General features: G+C 37.0%; 1 protein-coding gene across 5 annotated transcripts in view; it reads right to left on the bottom strand.

The window, feature by feature from the left end:
* Positions 1–16,828, bottom strand: part of CUL4A (cullin 4A) — a 39,146-nt gene that overhangs the window by 7,343 nt on the left and 14,975 nt on the right. For 2 of the 5 annotated variants that reach the window (XR_008973909.1, XM_057422311.1), the window contains exons 8-17: positions 16,521–16,603; positions 13,311–13,378; positions 10,301–10,419; positions 7,546–7,738; positions 6,045–6,149; positions 4,974–5,084; positions 4,571–4,656; positions 3,438–3,545; positions 2,208–2,321; positions 698–803 (exon numbers count right to left, since the gene is read on the bottom strand). Coding sequence is in view for 3 of the 5 variants with exons in the window: in XM_057422311.1 (XP_057278294.1) it covers positions 698–803; positions 2,208–2,321; positions 3,438–3,545; positions 4,571–4,656; positions 4,974–5,084; positions 6,045–6,149; positions 7,546–7,738; positions 10,301–10,419; positions 13,311–13,378; positions 16,521–16,603 (1,093 nt within the window). In the remaining 2 variants the exon portion in view is untranslated. Of the gene's footprint in view, positions 1–697; positions 804–2,207; positions 2,322–3,437; positions 3,546–4,570; positions 4,657–4,973; positions 5,085–6,044; positions 6,150–7,545; positions 7,739–10,300; positions 10,420–13,310; positions 13,379–16,520; positions 16,604–16,828 lie in introns of those variants that run through there. The other 3 variants (XM_057422312.1, XM_057422313.1, XR_008973910.1) reach the window with 3 other exon arrangements.

Here is a 16,828-nt window from a genome sequence, read left to right as displayed (position 1 = left end):
TTTTAATGCTATTGGCTGTAACTATTTCAAGAAAGTGTAAAAATAAAATAAATTTAAAAAAACCAAACCAAACCATCCAAGAGCATAAGAACACAGAAGGCAGATGCTGCAGGTGGTTAAAAGGAAACTATACTTTTCCTCAGTTTTCTTTGTTCTTTCTGCTTTCAGGTTTCAAGCAGCTAACAAAGTCTACACCTTACAGGACACTGCTCTCCTTAACAAATCAGACCTCTTGTAAATGGGGCACTCCAGCAACAGTAACGGAAAACAGGTGGGCAAGTTCTCTGAACAGTTAAACTGAAAATACTGTCTTGAAGCACCCCAAAATGAGAGCATTCTACAACAGATCATTTTCAAAACACAGTATTTGAAACTGTACTAGAACTAAACCAAGCTGTAGGTTCAACAGTCTTTATCACCACCTGAATTTTAAGAATTGCAGTGATACATTTTGTAAATCTAATAGGTTGTTAGTAGCACCATATGCTACACAGCTCTCACTATTAATTTCGTGAAGCTATCTACATTAAGAAGTAGAAGCAGGGTGTTTTCCTCATCTCTTTTGGGGTCTATATACTATTGATCCAATTTGTTCTAATGATCCCAGCAAATTTCTTAAAATTAGGCCTTTACATACCAAATCATAATTGGCAACCACTCGATGAATAAATTTAAGAATCAAAAATACTCTTCCTACCTACACCAGTGGCCATTTTAATTTCTTCAAAACTGAATTCATCTCCTTCATTAAACATAAGCAACACTAATGTCTGAAAGAGCGATACTTGAAATTCTTTCTTTCCCTAAAAAAGAAACAGCAAATAATTAGAGGTAATATTCAGAGTATTTTCTATTGTATCCTCCAAATCTGCCAAGTTACAGAAGCTATCCATTCTTTTTTCTAATTTTAGAAGAAGAGATGTGCATTTTAGAATGCCTGGCACACAGAAGAATCTGCCTGAATGCAGAACTGAGGAAGCAGGGTATTTTTAAAACCTCGGGTTTTTTTGCTCCTCTCACATTAGCAAAACAGCACACAGCAGAAGCTCATGAGATTGGCCTTGTATTTACTTCACGTCATTTACTTAATTTTAATTACAATACATGAAATTCTGGCTTTGCTGCCATCAATAACAAATTTCTTCATACTTCAACCAGGTTTCATTTTATGGAGGTGAGGAAAATAATATAAAAGAGATCTTGGTGTTGGATCAAATATGAAAGAAACAAAAGATAATTTTTTTGTTTACCATGATACAGAGTGATTGTATTGTCAAGTAGCACAATATTTGTACAAACAGGCAATGGAAAGGAAATAGCTCAAACTCTTCAGAAAGCTGTAAACACCTGTCAATCAACAGCTACAAAACTATCCATCCTACTGTTGCATAACACCTAAACCTCTGAGTTTCAGTTACAATGAGTTAGCAAAAGAATTCAAGGAGGTTTTTTGTCTTTGCTCTGTCTCAATTAAGCTGCATTATTAGCAAGGCAAGATATTCTGTGAGACAAAACAAAACCACATTAAGATACAATGTGGTTATTTAAGACTTAAATAATTCAACAAGCATTTAAATTTTAACTACAATCATTACATGACTAATACCCTTCAGTCTCTTTTTGTATCAGTGAAGCATATTGAAAGTGCCACCAGTATTTCTATGACTAAAACAATTCTGTGTTCCCATTTTCTTCACTATGAGGGTGGTGAGACACTGGAACAAGTTGCCCAGAGAAGCTGTGGCTGCCCCACCCCTGGTAGTGTTCAAGGTCAGGTTGGATGGGGCTTTGAGCAACCTGGTCTAGTGGAAGGTGCCCCTGCCCATGGCAGGGGGTTGGACCTGGATGATCTTTAAGGTCCCTTCCAACCCAAACCATTCTGTGATTCTATGATATTAAAAATAAAAAGAAGCTGCATTATTTCTCTTTCATTAATTTCCTTGTTTATTACGACTTATTTCATTCAAATGAGAAACAATTCCTATCAAATAAATACCAGTATTATATTGTTGTCTCCTGTTAGCCAGGTAGTATTTCAGTTTAATTATAAAAAGCCAGCTTTCTATACAAAAGTAACAATATTGAATTGTGACTGTCCCTCTACAAAAATGTTACTACCTTTATAAAAAATACATTACATGACTAGATTTCCAATAACTCACTTAACTTTCATCCCAACAGGCTAAGCATTAAACAAACAAACTTACTTCCTTAAATTCCGCCTTTAGCACGGCATGTCCTAAAGTGGTCTGCCACTGAAGCTTTCGACCACTGTGTTTTCCCAGGTAGAAGGTTTTAAACACCTCTTGAAGCTTTACCATCTGTAAAGCAAAGTGAGATAAATGTTCACTAGGATTATATCAGTACAATGATGCTGGATGATTTCACACATGCAATTTCTTTATTCTCCTCAACAATGTTTCACAATGAGTGGTTTTGTATTAAAAACTAAATCCAAAGCGCAAAATTCTGCTCTCAAGTACACTGGTACTATTATGCATGAAGGAAAGTCCTGATTCAAAACTAGCTTTTTATTTCTCCCTTTTTTTGTTTGTTTGTTGGTTAAAAAGTCAAATAACCCCCTGTAAAGGCTTTTAAATCTCAAAAATAAATACAAGCTTTGTCCTGGACTTTGAATCTGACCAAGAGTGTCACAGAACAAAAAGCATACCTCTCACACCTACACACTGACTATTACCATCTGCTCCCAAGTTCTTCCTTCAGTTTGTCCTATACAGATTCCAGAACTTTATACCCTCTTACTTCCAAGTAAGGGTTGTTTTTTTTTTTACATCTCCGTTTTCATGGCATGTTGCTCAGGTTGAATCCTTCCAAAGTGGTCTGCTACAGAGGAAAAGATGCCACAGGAGCAAGAATACAAAAGCTTCCACATCAAGCAAGATATTGCAGAAAATGGGACTCCAAATCCATATTTCAACTTAAATCACTACTGACAGAAGCTTTGCAAAAATCTCTCAACTTGGAAGCAATCTTTTTTCAGGCAAATGCCATTTAAATGCAGCGTTTTGTGTGACACATTGCAGAGAACAGAGGAAGGATCTTACTGAAGAAATAATGTTCAGTAACGTAACTATTGGCTAGATCAAAGTGCCTAACCAATGTAGTTAAATATTAACTAAATTACTGCCCAGTTTTAAACTTCTAAGTGCTTGATTGCAATGTTAAGTAGGAAACATTTTATTGTAATACTAACTACATTATTAAGAAGATAAAAACCCCAACACATTAAGTGAAACAATAATCTGAAAAAAATATTTTATCAACATTATATTTTTTGTAATTTTGACATCTGTAAAAGGAGATAAAGCCCTTAAATAACTAGCAGAAAAACATTAAATGAAGCGTATTAGTTTACTTTATGATAGTGATTATAATTCTGCTCTGTAAAGTGCATTTGGAAGAATTTAAACACTAACCTCTGAATTTAAGTGGACTTCCATAGGCGTGTAAGTTGGCCAATATCCCATAGTTAATATATTTACTGTCAGGTCTATATTTCCTGGGTCACTTTGGTTCTGCATATACTAAAATACAAGAGACAAAAATCATTCAGGTATACTGTCTATATAATTAGAAAGCATATATACTTAAATTAGAAATCTAAAATGAGTGTAACGCTGAAAAGTTTCTACATGACACATGCTTGAACAGACATGCTCTACCAGGATCTTGAATAACAATCTAATGCCCTCCTCGTGAATCTCAAAACACAGCAAGTGGTTGGAATTAAAAAGAAAAGAACAACATGCCATGAAGTATCCTAGACCACTGTCTTTACAGGGTGTTAAGGTTGAAGGAACTTTAACCACATGCAAATAAAGCGAAAAAAGAACAAGCTTTTGATCAGAAGCCAGGGCAAGAACTATAAGGTCAAAAGGATCCCCTGGTTCTTCCACACCTGTTAGACAAAACATTTTCATATAATCTGAGCATAGCATCAGTCAAGCCAGGCTGAAAAGTATGGGACAGAAAAGTCACTGGAGTATTTTATTACAGGAGCAGGTGTCCTGGGACAGATCTCTATCCCGGTATCCTGTCTTCAGTAAGGCCCCAAAACAGGTACCCAGGGAGAAGTACAACAGGATGAGCATATACAGTATTTCCTCCAAGCATTCCCATTTCCAATCTGTCACCAGCAGATTGGAAACTTCAAGGCTGAGACATACATGGTTTCTGTGCACTCAGCATCATTCACGGAATTTCTCTGGTGTGGGTCATTCACAAAGAATTCATCGGAGCAGCAACAGTTTACAGAATGAAGGGGCATGGATCTTAAAGAATGTCAGACAACTAAACTACTATGTGGTACTCAAACCGTGATTTACTTAAAATGGAATCAAATAGAACGGCAAAGAATGTTTTCTCTGAATAGATATACAATAAATAAATTCTCTTCTATAAATAGAACTGTAAGTAGGACTCTGTTACTACAACCAGGACCTGCTCAAAAGCAGTTCTGTTTAATTTTAGCTTAATCCAAGGTGTAACACTATTAAGTGCCTCTCCATCACTACTGAAAATTTATCACACAAACAGAAGTTAAATGTACCTGCTTAAACTGAACCATGACATCTTTTGACAGTTCCATGTCCTTGAACATGCCCTCCAGTTTACTGGTAAAAGCAGCACCACATTCTGTCACACAAATTAAAGCAAATATCCCACAGTTACAAAGCAGCACAGAACAAGCAATAAAAGTTTAACCTGAAACAGCTGAACCAGATTTGCCACAGTACTCACAAATAGGTACATGTTGTAAGGATTTTGCTCATCTATAGATAAATTAAGTGACCCAGTTACATATCTAAAATGTCAGCACAAAAGTTCTTGCTGAGCATAATGAAAGCTGTGATATGCTCAGGTATTACTTAAAATCTGGCTTGTCACTTCTTAAACCATAAGATTTACATGCCAAAGAGTAATAAAAATTTAACTCATCTGCAGGTGCCTACCATGTTTAAGCTTTGACAACATGGACTTCTCAGCATCTACTGACGCACTTTTTCCAACCAGCAGTCTTTTGGCCAAGTCTTTCTTATAAAATGCCTCAAACACATCTTTCCCTGTATGGAAATTGAGAAAAATAAATTAAATACAACTGAAATCCAACAATCTATTTGCATCATTGTACTTTAGGTTTATGACACAAGCCTTTCTCATGACATGTTGATCAGCAGAACAGTATTCACTATGCAACAGTGAAGAAAAACATATAGACAACTTGCTTTCTTCCTATATTTTAATCATTTGCTTAACATCTTTTGCTGAATTCTTTCTTTTTCCCCAGGAACATGGGCTATGGGCTGCCTTGGTTTTGCCACTGGATAAGCTGCAAGCCACATGAAACTATTCTGGGGTTCAGAAGAACATTCTCCCTCCAGTAGCCCAATATACAAAAAAAAAAAAAAGTAAAATTAAAAAAAGGTTCCTATGTACTAAAATATAGATTTCAAAAGCCTAAGGTGACAGAAGTCTTCTCACTTGGTTTGTGATAGCCTTTTGAAATAAAGAAGTCATACAAACACGCACAAGCTTTCACATCTTAAACCAGAACTTTGCCAACCTTTTCCATTGATAGCTCAGATAGATACAACAGAATTATAGAACTGCAGAACACAGTACGGTTTGGTTTGGAGAGGACCTTAATGGTCATCTAGTTCCATCCACCCTGCCATGGGCAGGGACACCTTCCACTAGAGCCTGATTTTCTCCAGGCTGAACATCCCCACCTCTCTCAGCCTGTCTCCATAGCAGAGGTGCTCCAGGCCTCGAAGCGTCTTCGTGGCTTCCTCTGGACTTGCTCCAACAGGTCCACATCCCTCTTGTGTTGAGGGCCCCAGAGCTGGACCAGAGCAAAATCATGTCTTGTCCCTCCAACAGATATTGGGGTGAATATCCCCCCCATGAATACCAGGGCCTGAGAATGTGATGCTACTCCTGTCTCTTACATTCAGAGAAATACAGTTTATCTAGTAGCAAGGAAAACAGTTTTAATTGCATCAACAGTGAACACTATTTCTTACCATGAATGAATCTAAATATAATCATGATTTTGTCAAGGATTCTTTCCAGCTCTTCATCCGTTGCTTCTTTATTACCAGCTCTTAACTTGGAATCCACGTATTTTGCTACAAATAAATAAAATAGTTTAACTGCTTAAAAAAAAAAAACCAAACTAAAATAACCAACTTCAGCATCTCCCACTTGAAATATTACTGTATGTTAAATGTTAAAATACAGGATAAGTGTTAAATAGTCTATTTTTCCTTTTCCTATCCCTCTGTGCAGTGGAATGATAGAGCCCTACTGTATACTGCCCTAATGGAAAAATATTACAAAAAGGAAATGTCCAAGAAAAAAAATGAACACAGTATAACCAGTAAAAGTAATGCATTAGAAATTCCTACATTTTATATTATAGTCATAGCAAGCACATTACTTGTTGAAAGACAATGTTTTGGAAGCGTACAATGCATATGAATGTATTTTATGAGAAACAGAAACAGACAACACAAAGAAGACTTTATTTTTTGTAGACCTTCACTGTGTCCCTCATGCTCCTTGGAGGAGCATACCAAAATCTAATCTGAAGTAATGCTTTCAAGTTAGTAGCTTCAGAACACCAGAAATATGGTTAAGCCATGAGTTCAGCTACCTATTTATTAAGCCACATTAGTATCTTTATATTTCTGCATTAGAAGGAAGCCTTTGCAGAAGCTGAAACACCACAATGCACAAATGACAGAGGCCTGTATCATGGCTTTCACCTGTATCCCTAGGTTGTGCAATTTGTCCTACATAAAGCTGGTTTTAGAAGGAAGCCACAAAACAAGCTGAATAAAGGCAAAAGAATGTACAGAGGGAAAAGAACCAACAAAGGAGCAGGATCCTCTCCTGATGTGAAATGCTACAGTTCCAGTTTTGCTGTAGACAACACAGTCAAGAGCATCTTTTGCCAGATCAGGGATAAACCCAGCAATAGTATTTTTGTTTTTATTAATTTTCCCCTTAATGGGCACTAGTTCCCCCTTCAAGGTAATCTTTTTTCTATTAAAACTCCTTGTATCTGAAGGTTTTAAAATTGTTCTCCCAGCTTCAGCCTTCAAGGTGGGCTGTACTTAGTCCTGTCCCATAGCATCCAAAGAATTACTGCTATCACAATTAAAAATAGTTCCCTTGAGGTTTTTTTTGCCACAGCTACTCTTCCCCCTAATCATTTATTCCACTCGTAGCATCAGCATTACACTCTCTGAGCAGTGGTTAGCACCAGGCACTGTGCAAGAAGCAGAGCGCAGGGACAGCAGGAGTTGGCATGCTCCATCAGGACACCAAGCACACACCTAAGAGCACACAAGCTTTTCAAACCCACAGCGCTCCAAGGATAACTTTGCCTCATATCCCAACAACGAGACTCCTAAAACAGAATGCGCACTGCATCGCTATGGCACTAGCACACTCAGCAGCATTATCTTATCATGCTTTCTATAGGTTTTTGAAATATTTTACAGAAAAATATTTGTGTACCTATCAATTCTGCAGGCTTATTTGGTCTCTTGTTGATAAATGTTTCAAAGGACTCCTTCATCAAGTTTATAAATTTTTCATTTTTCTGAAAGCACACTTCTATGATATGGTCCACTTTATCCTTAAAATCTAGTAGCTCTTGCACCATATCCTTGTCTTTTTCAGGATTAACCACTATTGTTGTCCCAAAGTTCTGTAAAACAAACACTTTTGGTAATAAAATACTTTAGAGCGCTACCTGTCTCCCCCAACAGACACATTTACCCTTATAAAATTTATCATTAGAAAGAACATATTTTTTTTACAGAGCTACTCATGTGACTTCAAGTTTTCGAAAAATGAGATGCACTGAAATTTAAAATAAAACCCCAGACACACATTAATGGCTCTCAAACAGCAGCGTTTGATTAAGGATTATACGCACTTCAGACAAAAGCTACAAAAATAAAATAAAATACGCAGTAGACACAACTGTATGATGTGCAAGCTTACAGTTAGATACAGAACTACATGAATCATGTCAAATATTACATGGAAACTGCCTCAGAAATGTTAAATATAGTGGAAAACATTGTGCTATTTTTCTTAAATCCACTAGAGAGCAATACTGGTGGAACAGGTGGCAAATATTCAACCGCCGCTCAGCACTCCAAGATTCCTCTTTCAGCACAGGCTTGAAAGCAAAAAAAAGCCAAAACAAAACCCAACTTGCAATAAAACAGAACTTTTCCATTTGCAAGAAGCAGTCACAAACTTGTCTTTCTTTTCTTGTTCCTACTTTTATTACCTTGGAGATACAACAGCATTTGTCTAGTGAACTAAAATATCCTGTAAGGGAGGATTTTAACCTAGCAGGCATTTTACAATTGCTTAGCAACACTGATCAGTGCCCTAGACAGAATCATCTGTTTTCCAAGATGAGCAAGGAGAACATCTGCACAGTACAGCAAAACAGTATTCATGGTATGTTTTCATCAACTGATGTTCGCCACAACAACAAGGACAGATGGGGAAATCCTTCCCAAACCTCAAAAAGTCCTCTTCAATATCTCGTTATCCACTGTGATCTTTCACTGAGATCTTCCTCAAGTATCGTTCAGAGTGAAGCCAAACACAAGGCTGCCCAGGGTCCTTAGATTCGATATGTGTATCACAGAATCACAGAATGGTTTGGATTGGCAGGACCTCTGAAGATCCATCGTATCTGACACTCAGCACAATTGCCCCTTCATTAACACAGCATTTAGACATCTCACAGTCTCTGTCAGTTACGTTCATAAATAGCTAGGCATTTCCTCCATTCTGCAAACAGCAAACTGAGATGCAGAAAGCTAACTGATACCTCTGAAATCATGGAAAGGTGACTACAGTAGAGCACAGACCTTCACCCCAGTGACTTGTCGTGTTCTGTGCGCTTTCTTATACTGGCTCACAGATAGTTTTTGAAGCCTTTAATGCTGCCTGTCATACAGAATGTTTGAAAGAAGGAGATTTACTGACACTATAGAAAATGGTTTCTAGCTTTGTGAGTCTGTAAAAAACCTTCTTAAAAACAAAGCCGTAACATGTCTGATTCTGCAAGACATAAGGAACGATAAGCCAACTTAAGAGCTTGCTGCTGTGAAAGATGAGGTTCTGGTTCTCATTCCCTTATTTTCCTGCCTGTCCTGAACTCCTGCTTCTTTCCCTGGGCCAGCACATAGAATTTTCTGTGAGCCTCTTTAGCTCACTAAACCTTCCATAAAACTGACCTCATCCACGTACTGTGTTAAAACAGGTCACAAAAGGTCTACAGCAGAAGGGTAAAGTCAGGAGCATGATCTGGGAGCAAGGAAGAAGAAAGATGTTTCTTCTCATCCACAACAAGCTATTCAATTGGCCCAGCTGCCTATGGATCCATGCGCTGAATATGGGGACACTGGACAACACCGTGTAAGGCAAACTGCACCTCTGGGTTCCTAGAAGATTAACTATGTCCCACTCACATGGGCTGCACACTGGTGAGCCAAGCCGAACTGCAGGCATGGGTGTGCAGAAAGGCACCTCTGAAATGAATTGATGTTGTTCACTTAGACCTGAAGGTTGACGAACACAAAGGAGATGCAGGGGAGAACCATTACACCAGGAATTACCAACTCCAGAGAGAGACTGAAATATCTTCTGTGAAGCTTTTCCGCTTTCATCTTGCAAGAGCACTAGAGTGCAAGCTCTCTGGGACAGCATACTATATGCACATTATGCCTAGCAAAACAAACCTGAAGCATCTAAATAGGACTTTGGTGATGGATCATTTTCAAGAGGAGTATTCTGTTCCAAATAGCTTAAACATTCACCAGCATTACTGTAGTTTGGTTACAGTAGCACTGCTAACCTGCAGTAGAATAGCTACATTCTGACGTTTCACTGGTTTTGCAGACATGTAAACAGTCATGTGTATTCGTAGCAAAACACAACACATAGTACAGTCCAGCATATTCTAAACACATGTGCACTTGGCTCTACTTAAAAGCCAAGCAAACCAGAATAACTTCAAACCTGTGAGGAAAGCAATTTCCAAGTAGAAATTTCAAACCAAAACTTAGGTGTTGCTGTTTCTCATCATGCGACTGTTGCTGAGGGGGAAGCATTAGCATCCCTCCCTGTATTTGCTTAAAACAGAATTTTAATGCATACACCTACATATTATTCCTGGTTTTGATAGAAGAGAGATGGTAACAGCATAAATTTTGGCATTAGTAAGAGATCTTTGAAATACCTTGATGTATTCACTCCAATGTTGCAAAAGGATCTGCTGCCCACCTTTTACCCGGCTGAACAGCTGGTATGTTTGGGTTAAATCTGATATTCTGTTTTCATCAAGCAGATTATCAAGTCCTAAAAACAAACAATAACTAAATTAAGAGAAAGAGTTGCCTAAATAGTTAGCAATTTGCCAGAAGAATCTGTAAAATACATCAGAAGACAAGACACTCCAGAGTGCTTAAAAACTACAAACTTTTTAAGACCAAATTTCTGAAAGCAAGTGATATGTTCAGAGTTAACATATCCCCCTGGTTAAACTGGCTGAAATGATTTACAGTACAGTATTTTAAAACTATTTCAAACAGCAGTACTCTCCCAACAAGGAGAGTTGTTGACTTTAAGCCTTTCGCAGAGTGTTCATGAACAGTGCTTGATTTTTCAAATCAAGGGTACAGTCTTATCAAGTACCTCTAAAGAATGTCAGAAAACAATAAGCTAAGTAAACTGTGCCAAACTGAAAGACAAATACTTCGCAAGATTTTTTTCTGTGGAGTGTGGTGAACCATGTTTTTAGATTGAGAATGTGACATGAATTGTCTACGCTCGCACCAGAGGAGTAACACAAGACTACAAATTCCTCCCAAGCAACTTTTGCCTTTCATGATATCACCCGTCATAAGACTAAGCTTTGCAATAAAAATATGGAGAAGAGAAGCTCAAGGCAAAATGTGAAGTATGCAACAACTGTGTACACATTTTTACATTTGAGAACATGGTGAATGTAGTTCTAATGCAACCAGAGCTACATTGTCTGGTGTTGGTGATAGAGGCTTTAGTAGTATGGGAGGGGTGTATCAAAGATTTACGGTGTTCTTTTTAAACCCAGAAAGCTTGATTTTACACAGGTTGCCAATTCACATCATCAGTGTTGCTGACACCGTACAGCTGTCCTACTTCACAAAATATACGTCATTAGAAATTTTAAATTATATTAGTGTGCAAAAGATTTTCAGTCACTACTGAATCATCCCATTTTCTGCTGCATTCTTCATCTTAAAAATAATTTCATTGTTAATTTTAACTTTCTTACATGTTCAGAAAGCAGCCAATATTCAAGAATGATGCCAGGCAAACTTTTGCCTGATATTTTGGTATTTTCTAAACTTCTGAATATTAGAAGAATGGGCATACTTTAAAATGTAAGACAATAGATTACAAAGTCTTGAATACAGGTGATTGGTGTTCTTTTGGTATTGAACAGGGAATTGAGAAATGCCCATTCCATCACTTCCAAGTATGACCTCCTGTTTATTTAAAGACACTGATATACTAACTGCTTTATTATAATCTAGATGATAAAGTATAAACCTTCTTCCTCTGGCATGAGTTGTGTGATTGAAAAAAATATTTTGTCACTTATTTGACAAACGGAAAAGATGCTCAGCAAAGTCCTTGGACGCGAGGCTTCACGCAACTTCCACCACAGCTTTGGTGGAAATTTAGAAAAAAATATTATAGTCACGATGAAAAAAAACCACTAATATCTATTCAATGGCAGTTGTAGCAATACAAGAAAGCAATGTTTCTTATACATACCCTGCATTTGTAAGCTTTTTCCCACCCTGTACCAACCTGACTACATCACATGCCTTCTCCTAATGAACAAAACCTACAAAGGGCAGTATCATCTTCTACTTGCACAGAATACTAGGATGTTATAATCAAAGGACAACGTGACAATGACCAAATAAATGCAGAAAGTTATGCAAGTCCTGTTAGCTTTTTTGTTTTTAAGTGTAGACATAAAATGCAAAAGCTGATCCAACCATACTACAGTCCTAAAATGTAGTGACTGTAAAAATGTACACATCTCTCCATATTTACATGGATGGTATATATACACATTATAAAACAAGATAAAGTTTAGGTTAAACAAGACCTCATGCTTTCAGTGAAGCCAACTGATAAAATAAATGCCACAGAAAAGCTACTTAAAAACAACACTGAATTCAAGAGCAAAATTGACATTTATCAACAAAAAATTAATTATTCTTACCTTCTCTTTATGATAATCTTAATAATAGCTAAGATGGAGTGACCATACTTATTTGTATAAATGTATTTAAAACAGTGAAATGACTTATTCCCAGAGTACTTTGGAGAAAACTGTCAGCATAGGTCTATCATTAAAGGGGCAAATAAAGAAGTGAAAGGGGTATGTATAATAACCTGAAAGTATGAACAAACATGCATGTAATGGAGCTCAAAGATACCACATTACTAGAGACATCTCTTTGCAGCAGTGAAGGAAGCAAAGATGTAAGGACAATTTGCTAGAAGATCTAAAACCTAAAATATGGCTACTGCAAGAAAAGAAATGGATCATTTACAGTATTAAAAGATCAGGGAATACTGACCAAACCCAGAAATTCAGGGAAAAGGGAGAGATTAAAAGTTAAGAGGAACAAAGACATGATGCTTTGAAGACAGTAATGCCTGAATAAGGACTCCCTAAGAAGACTGCAGCTTTTATCTGAATTTGCCAGGTAAAATACAGACAAAGGCATATGAAAGTTCATTGCCTCGGAATGTTGCCAGTTCCAATAACTCATGATTCTTGAACAGTACAATCACAAGAAGATGGGAAGCTAATGCACTTCAGCTGTGTGACTATTACATAAAAGAAGCTGCAACAGTAACTGCAGCTCTCATTTAAAAATTTCTGTAATTCTATGAAATAAGCAGTCCCAAAGATGCAATACCAAAGCCCATTGCTGGAAGTCAAAGGAGATATAGGGAGTTTAGCAACTTCATAAATATGCAGTTATATTTTAGATATGTTTCAATGTATACAATTTACTTGTGACAGTGGGTGTAACAGTCATAGGATTGGATTTACGTATCTGTGGAAGTTTTTCCCATGGCTAATACAAATCCCTAAAGAAAAGCTTGGGAGTTTATAGTTATTTCCGAGCATGAGAATCTGTTGCTTATTGGAGATTACATTAATATAAAAAAAATACCTTTTTGCAAAATAGCTGTTAAGTGTTCTCCTAGTAGCTGTTTCTCCACACAAGCAATCAGTGGTTTCCTAAATAAGGCAAGAAAAGTACATCGGAAGTGTTAGAGTATAAGAGAGTTGCCTCCTGTCACAGAGTATTTGTGAGTAACTTACACTGTAATTAAAAAAAAAAAAAAAAAAAATCAACAATTTTATACTTAAAACAGAGGCTACAAATTAAGACAAAAATGTCACATCGGATGCAAGTCAAGAAAGAAAACAATAAACTATGCATGTAATGAATAAAGAAATTCAGGTTTGAATACTAAAAAGCAAGTTCTTGCACAGTAAAAGCGAGAAGCTTAAATACCAAAAAGCAATACAAAAAATATTTCTGGAAAAAGGTCAAATTGACTTTTTTTGGAAACTCAGCAAACAAATAAATCAAATAACAAAACCAAACGGAACCCCTCAGGGTTTGAATTCCAAGCTAACACAATAGATGCTGGTGATGTTCAAAACTCAAACTTTTCATCTGATTATGTTATGCAGTTACATAAGCATAAATTGAGCTAGAACCACAAAACTCGTATTTGCAAAACATTTTAAATTTGTCCTTGAATGTTCCCTACTTTTTACTATTAATGAGATATTTGATACGTTCACTTTAGACAGGACTGAAAAAGTAACGCGAGGTTTTCTTTTATGTCTTTTTTAGCCTAAATGAGGAAAGAAATGCCTGTAGTCCAAAGGGTTAATTAATTTCAGTGTTTAAACTTCTACTGCTGCCTGCAATACGGCCACAAAAGACCAATCATTTTGGTCTGAGTTAAGTTTTAGAGAACTGGTTTTCAGACGCTTAATTTAGATTTTCTAGAAGAAACGTGCTTGGCTGTGATCGACGGGAGCCTTTTACACAGCAGCATATACTTTACGTCCCTACCTTTACCAAAACACCACCTTTCCTGAAACAGCCCGTCAATGACAAGCCTGACCTTCTATACAACCTGCAGTTTTAGTCACTTCATCTCAAAAGTTTAAATGAGAATTTGTAAAGGTTCACAGAAGGGAACAGGTGATCAGATTATGCAGCAGCAGCTGCAAGAGAAATAACTGCATGTGTTAGGACTTTTCTTTCTGGGAAAGAGATGACTTAGCAGGGATACAGTACATAGGCAGGGAAAAGGTGGAAGGAAACTGACTGATCATTTCCCCTTCCAATACAAGAACTGGGGTCATCAGTGATGGCACTGGGAGCCAGACCCAAACAAAAGGAGGCAATTTATGCCGTGGGGGTTACCTCAGCAGTGGAATACTTTGCCAAGGGCTGGCACAGATGGAAAAGCTTATGTGAAACCCAATGAGACAGTTGCAAGTATTTGAAAGAGATCCAGCCAGACAAACCACATCAGATTCAGAAAATACCCTCGGCTAAAAATCAGGCAGATACTAGGAAAGTATCAGGACATCACATACACTTACTCTGTTCTTTCTCTTTCAGTGACTGTAAGCAAACACGAAATAGCAGCTAGACAGACCCTTGGTCTTAACACATACAGCCATTTTTATGGGCACTTCCATATTCCCTGAAATTTCTATCTACTGCTACCTACAACTGCTGACTTGTCTCCAAAAGCAGGAGGAGTCAAGATTTGCATAAAATACCATCCTCTGCCCTAGAGAAGACCTATTCTGCCTATGGGGGAAATAAGGACAATTTGTCTGCTTGAGACTAAGCAGCAGAGTGCTATTTCCTAACAAGCAAACAGAATATTAATCTTGATTGCTAGCTAACGAATGAGCCTTAAGATACCTTCTGTACAGCCTCAAAGTCACCTACCTCAGTCATCTACAGACTGATCAGGAGATCTGCTTATTCTGGTCAGCTGTCCAGAAAGCCATGTACTGGTGGGCTGCAACAACACACCCTCCATGTCTGACACAAATCTGGTTTGAAGTATTTTGAATCATGCTTCCCGTGATGGTTTTGTCCTGGAAGTATCACTTCCACCTCAAGATCAAACCCAGTAACTGAATTTAACATCCTTTCTGCTCTTTCCATGCACACCCAGAAAGACAGTATGACCTGAGGACAACTCAAGGGCACTAATTTTAAGAACTGCTGTTTCTTTCTGCAAAGAGAGAAAATTAGTGCAAAGTCTTCTAAAAGTAGGTTTTTAAGCCTTTAACTACGGACAAGATTCAAAGCAAGGACTTGATGTATTTCTAGACTGAAAACATATCAACCTATTTTTTAACTTAAACAGTACATAAAGATACATACCTACACACTGTAACTTTATCTATAGAAATAGTTCTTAATATTTTAACGTGAGTGATTTTGCCAGCAAAAGTTAGTCACCCTGCAACTGCCATTTACAGGAAGAGGATTTAAGTTCAGGTATCTACCATGACATACAACGTACGTGTGTGTGAATATATATATAGAAAATACATCTGAGGAAACTAACAAGTTAAAAAGATAATTTTTATTCAGTTATTCTTCTGAGACCCAATGAAATGCCAATACATCATCCAGAAAACTAAAAAATAAAAGAAAATGTTATGTTCTTTATTATCATGTTCTCTATTTTTAAAAAAAAAAAAAAAAGCTTACTGCAGGGCAAATAGTTTAGAGACATATAGTGTGTCAGTGATTCTGCAGTGCTTTCTGAATGCACATTCCTACCCCAGCAAAACACACAGTATTACTCAACACCTGAGCGAAAAAAGGAAAAGCTACATTGGCAGCAGGGACACCAAAACTCATCTTCTGTTAAGTTCACATTCTGGACTGCTCATGAGTGATGTTCGTGTCCTTTATCCTACATCATAATTTAACCTTTTCCTTTTTCTTTCCCTTAACATGTCTTTTTTCCCCTCAGGGGATTTGCAGTTAATTGTGCTATCACTGAATGACATGAATGACTAAAATCAGCTGCTATTTCAATAATGCAAGTTTGAGGCTTTACAATGTTTTGTTAACTTCCGTATAAACTAGTAGATCTTTCTGGAGAAATTTCTTCCTCTTACTCAAAGTATATTTTGATGTTGAAGAAATGAGTTTTCATTAAAATAAAATCTTAAAAAGCCGAAGTTGTATCACAAGTGTTGTCAACAATATTTGTAAGATAATGGAGAAATAATCTCTGTCTCTCTACAACAATGGATAATCACACTGTTTTATGAAGGATGCTTGACTTATGCTGAGAATGACAAAATTTGTACTCACTGTGTGCTGTGGTCTAAATATGTTATTACTCTGTCTCCTTCTTCTTCCAAACGTTTATTAACATGGTGAAGATATTCTGGGACCTAGAGAGACAAGAGAATGTCAAGTTCAACTACGAAGGTATGAAAGGCAGATAATCTTGTTCCATGAAAATTATTTTAAACTACAAATTTAAAGACAATACTAATTGGAAAGGACTATTCTACCAGAATGCTGTCACACAGTACATAATCTATATTTTTATTAATCAATGTTAATTTCTATTAAAAGCATTATAACTGCACCTGACAGGAAGGAAAAGAAAAACA

The sequence above is a fragment of the Pezoporus wallicus genome, unplaced genomic scaffold, assembly GCF_028554395.1.
Source record: "Pezoporus wallicus isolate ANWC-B61680 ecotype Strahan unplaced genomic scaffold, APGP_CSIRO_Pwel_v1 contig_5785, whole genome shotgun sequence".
NCBI lineage: Eukaryota > Metazoa > Chordata > Aves > Psittaciformes > Psittacidae > Pezoporus > Pezoporus wallicus.
Note: the sequence above shows the minus strand (reverse complement) of the source record. Positions and strands in the feature narration are given on the sequence as shown.